At 37.5% G+C, this 3,245-nt stretch overlaps 1 protein-coding gene across 1 annotated transcript; it reads left to right on the top strand.

Moving 5' to 3' along the window:
- Positions 1–1,188: 1,188 nt before the first annotated feature.
- On the top strand, positions 1,189–2,469 carry LOC126691426 (uncharacterized). The gene has a single exon (XM_050386476.1). The coding sequence runs from the start codon at positions 1,189–1,191 to the stop codon at positions 2,467–2,469; it is 1,281 nt and encodes a 426-aa protein (XP_050242433.1).
- The last annotated feature ends 776 nt before the right edge of the window (positions 2,470–3,245 follow it).

Consider the following 3,245-nt stretch of genomic DNA (forward strand, 5'->3'; position numbering starts at 1 on the left):
CTATCAAGAACATTGTGTTTGTCCCCATTGAGTCTATTTTTGCTAGTATTTCTATTCCAGTTAAGTCTGTTTGTGATAGTATTCCCATTGAGTCTAATTTAGTTAAGTCTATTGAATCTGTTGAGTCTGTTAAGAACTCTTTTCCTTATAATATGATTTCTGATTCTACTTATTTATTGGCTTTGAATGCTTTTATTTTTGAAATTGGTAAAGAAACTCTTAATGATAAGGAATTAAAACAAGGACCCCTAGAACCCATAAAAGAAGAAACCCAACCCATTAACTTGGGAACCAATGATGAACCTAAAATGATACAAGTGGGCAATACCTTAACTGCTTCAAAGCGAGATGCATTAGTAGCACTACTGACAAAATTCAAAGAAGTCTTTGCGTGGTCATATAAAGATATGCTGGGGATAGATACAGATATAGTACAGCATTGCATTCCAACAGATCCAACCATGAAGCCAAAGTGGACCCTCAAGATCAAGGAAGAAGATGAGAAACAGTACAATGCAGGATTACTGAGAGTGGCTAACTATCTAGAATGGTTAGCCAATGTTGTTCCTGTGCCAAAGAAGAATAGGAAAGTGAGAATGTGCGTAGACTTAAGAGATCTGAATAAGGCCAGCCCAAAAGATGACTTTCCATTGCCTCATATTGACATCTTGGTTGACAATACAACAGGTCATGCTTTGCTATCATTCATGGACAGATTTTTAGGGTACAATCAGATTCAAATGGCTCTAGAAGATATGGAAAAAACCTCATTCATTTCACCATTAGGGACATATTGCTACAAGGTCATGCCATTTGGCCTCAAGAATGCTGGTGGTACTTACCAACGTGAAACCACCACTTTGCTACATGATTTGATCCACAAAGAAGTAGAAGTTTATGTTGATGATATGATCGTCAAGTTCAAGGACCAAGAAGGACATATGCCAACTTTACGGAAGTTCTTTGAAAGAATCTAGTTGTACAAGCTATGGTTGAATCCAAAGAAGTGCACATTTAGAGTCACATCTGGCAAGCTGTTGGGGTTTATGGTAAGCCAGAGGGGAATTGAAGTAGATCCTGAAAAAAATCAAAGCAATTGTAGAGATGAAACCTCCAAGAACTGAAAAGGAGATTCGAGGATTTCTAGGGAGGATGTAGTACATTAGCAAGTTCATAGCCTAGCTCATAATGACATGTGAACCGATTTTTCGACTGCTCAAGAAAGAAGTCCCTACAGTGTGGAATGAACAATGCCAAGAAGCTTTTGAGAAGATCAAGAATTATCTAATGAAACCACCAATAATCGTCCCACCAGAACCCGAAAAGCCATTGTTGTTGTATCTCACCACTACAGATACAGTAATAGAGGCTCTACTTGCTAAATACCTAGAGAAGACTAAAAAGGAGAATGCAATATACTACATCAGCAAGAAGATGTTGCCCTATGAAGAAAATTATTCACCACTAGAAAAGACATGTGTAGCACTTGTATGGGCAACCCACAAACTTAGACATTATATGCTTGCTTACAAGGTCTTGCTGATTGTAAGAATGGATCCTTTGAAGTACTTAATGGAAAAGCCTATGCAGGATGGGAAGACATCTAAATCGGTGTTGCTTTTTTCAGAATTCGATATTAAATATGTGACTAAAAAATCTGTGAAGGGGAGGGCAATTACTAATCACTTATCTGTGAAGGGGAGGGCGATTGCTGATCACTTAGCCCATTATTCACCCGGAGAAGCTAAAGAGGTCCAAGGAAACTTTCCATATGAAGATATCATAGGGATTGAGGTAGAATTGTGGAAGATGTACTTTGATAGAGCAACAAATCAAAATGGAAGTGGCATTGGAGTTCTCTTAATTTCTCCAAAAGGGACACACATCCCATTTTCAGGCAGACTTAACTTTCCTGCCACCAACAAGGCCACTAAATATGAAGCCTGCATCATGGGGTTACGAGCAACTCTAGGCCTTAGAGTGAAAGAATTGGAAGTATATGGTGACTCAGCCTTGATAATCTTTCAGATTCAAAATAAATGGAAGAACAAAGAAGAAAGGTTGGTGCCTTATCATGAATGTCTTCAAAAGTGGGCCTCAAAATTCAACAAGGTCCAATACCAATATGTGCCAATGATGCAAAATCATATTGCAGATACTTTAGCAACAATGGCATCCATGATGGATGGGCCTAAAGAAGATGAAACAAGACCGATAATGGTGGAACAAAAAGAGGAACCGGCCTATTACATGACAATAGAGGAAGATGAGGGAAAGAATGGGGAAGATGAATGGTATTCAGACATCCTACAATACCTCAAGGATGGGACATACCCACCATCTACAAACAAGAATGATCAATTGACCATCCGAAGATTATCTACCAATTACATTATTTGTGGTGAAAGGCTTTATAGAAGAACGTATGATGGAATTCATCTCCTTTGTGTAACTACTCAGGAAGCATAGCAAATAATTGAAGAGGTTCATGAATCAAGCTACATGCCACATATGAATGCACACATGCTATCAAGAAAGATAATGAGACAAGGTTATAACTGGACCACTATGGAAGCTGACTGTATGGCTCATGTTCAAAAATGCCATCAATGCCAAATCCACGGAGATCTAAAGCATATGCCACCTATGCCACTACATACTATGACATCACCCTAGTCATTTTCTACCTGGGGGATAGACATCATTCGGAAGATTCACCCAACCGTTGTACGATATTATGTATGACATTATGTATGACTTAATGTTGTGATTAATAAAGTTTCTTTATTATTATCTAAAATAATGGTAACATGAATATTTTAACATTATCATATAGTCCATGAGATGCATAGTATGTGATTTATGTGATTTAGTCACAGAAGATATAGATCACAAGTTCTTTGTAAACTCAGAATTTTGGTTCGTAGTCAATGATGAAATTGGGCATTTCATCTGCGAAGACTATAACATATCAACTAAGATGATTTGTCTTGATCATGGAAGTGGAGACTTCTAGTTGATATATTGATATGTTTTAAGAGTTAAGACATATTGAACTGGACCGTTGTGAGATTTATTATTCTCCTAATGACTGTCAAATGAATAATAAATCTCACGACTTCTATTTGCATGAACTCTTAATCCTGAGAGAATAATGGACCTGATCATGGACTATAGGTTGCTTTGATATATCAGGAGTGAGATCTAAAGTAATGGTTAAAACCTCAGTATATTGGGCAGCCACA

Source organism: Quercus robur, chromosome 7, assembly GCF_932294415.1.
Source record: "Quercus robur chromosome 7, dhQueRobu3.1, whole genome shotgun sequence".
NCBI classification, from domain to species: domain Eukaryota; kingdom Viridiplantae; phylum Streptophyta; class Magnoliopsida; order Fagales; family Fagaceae; genus Quercus; species Quercus robur.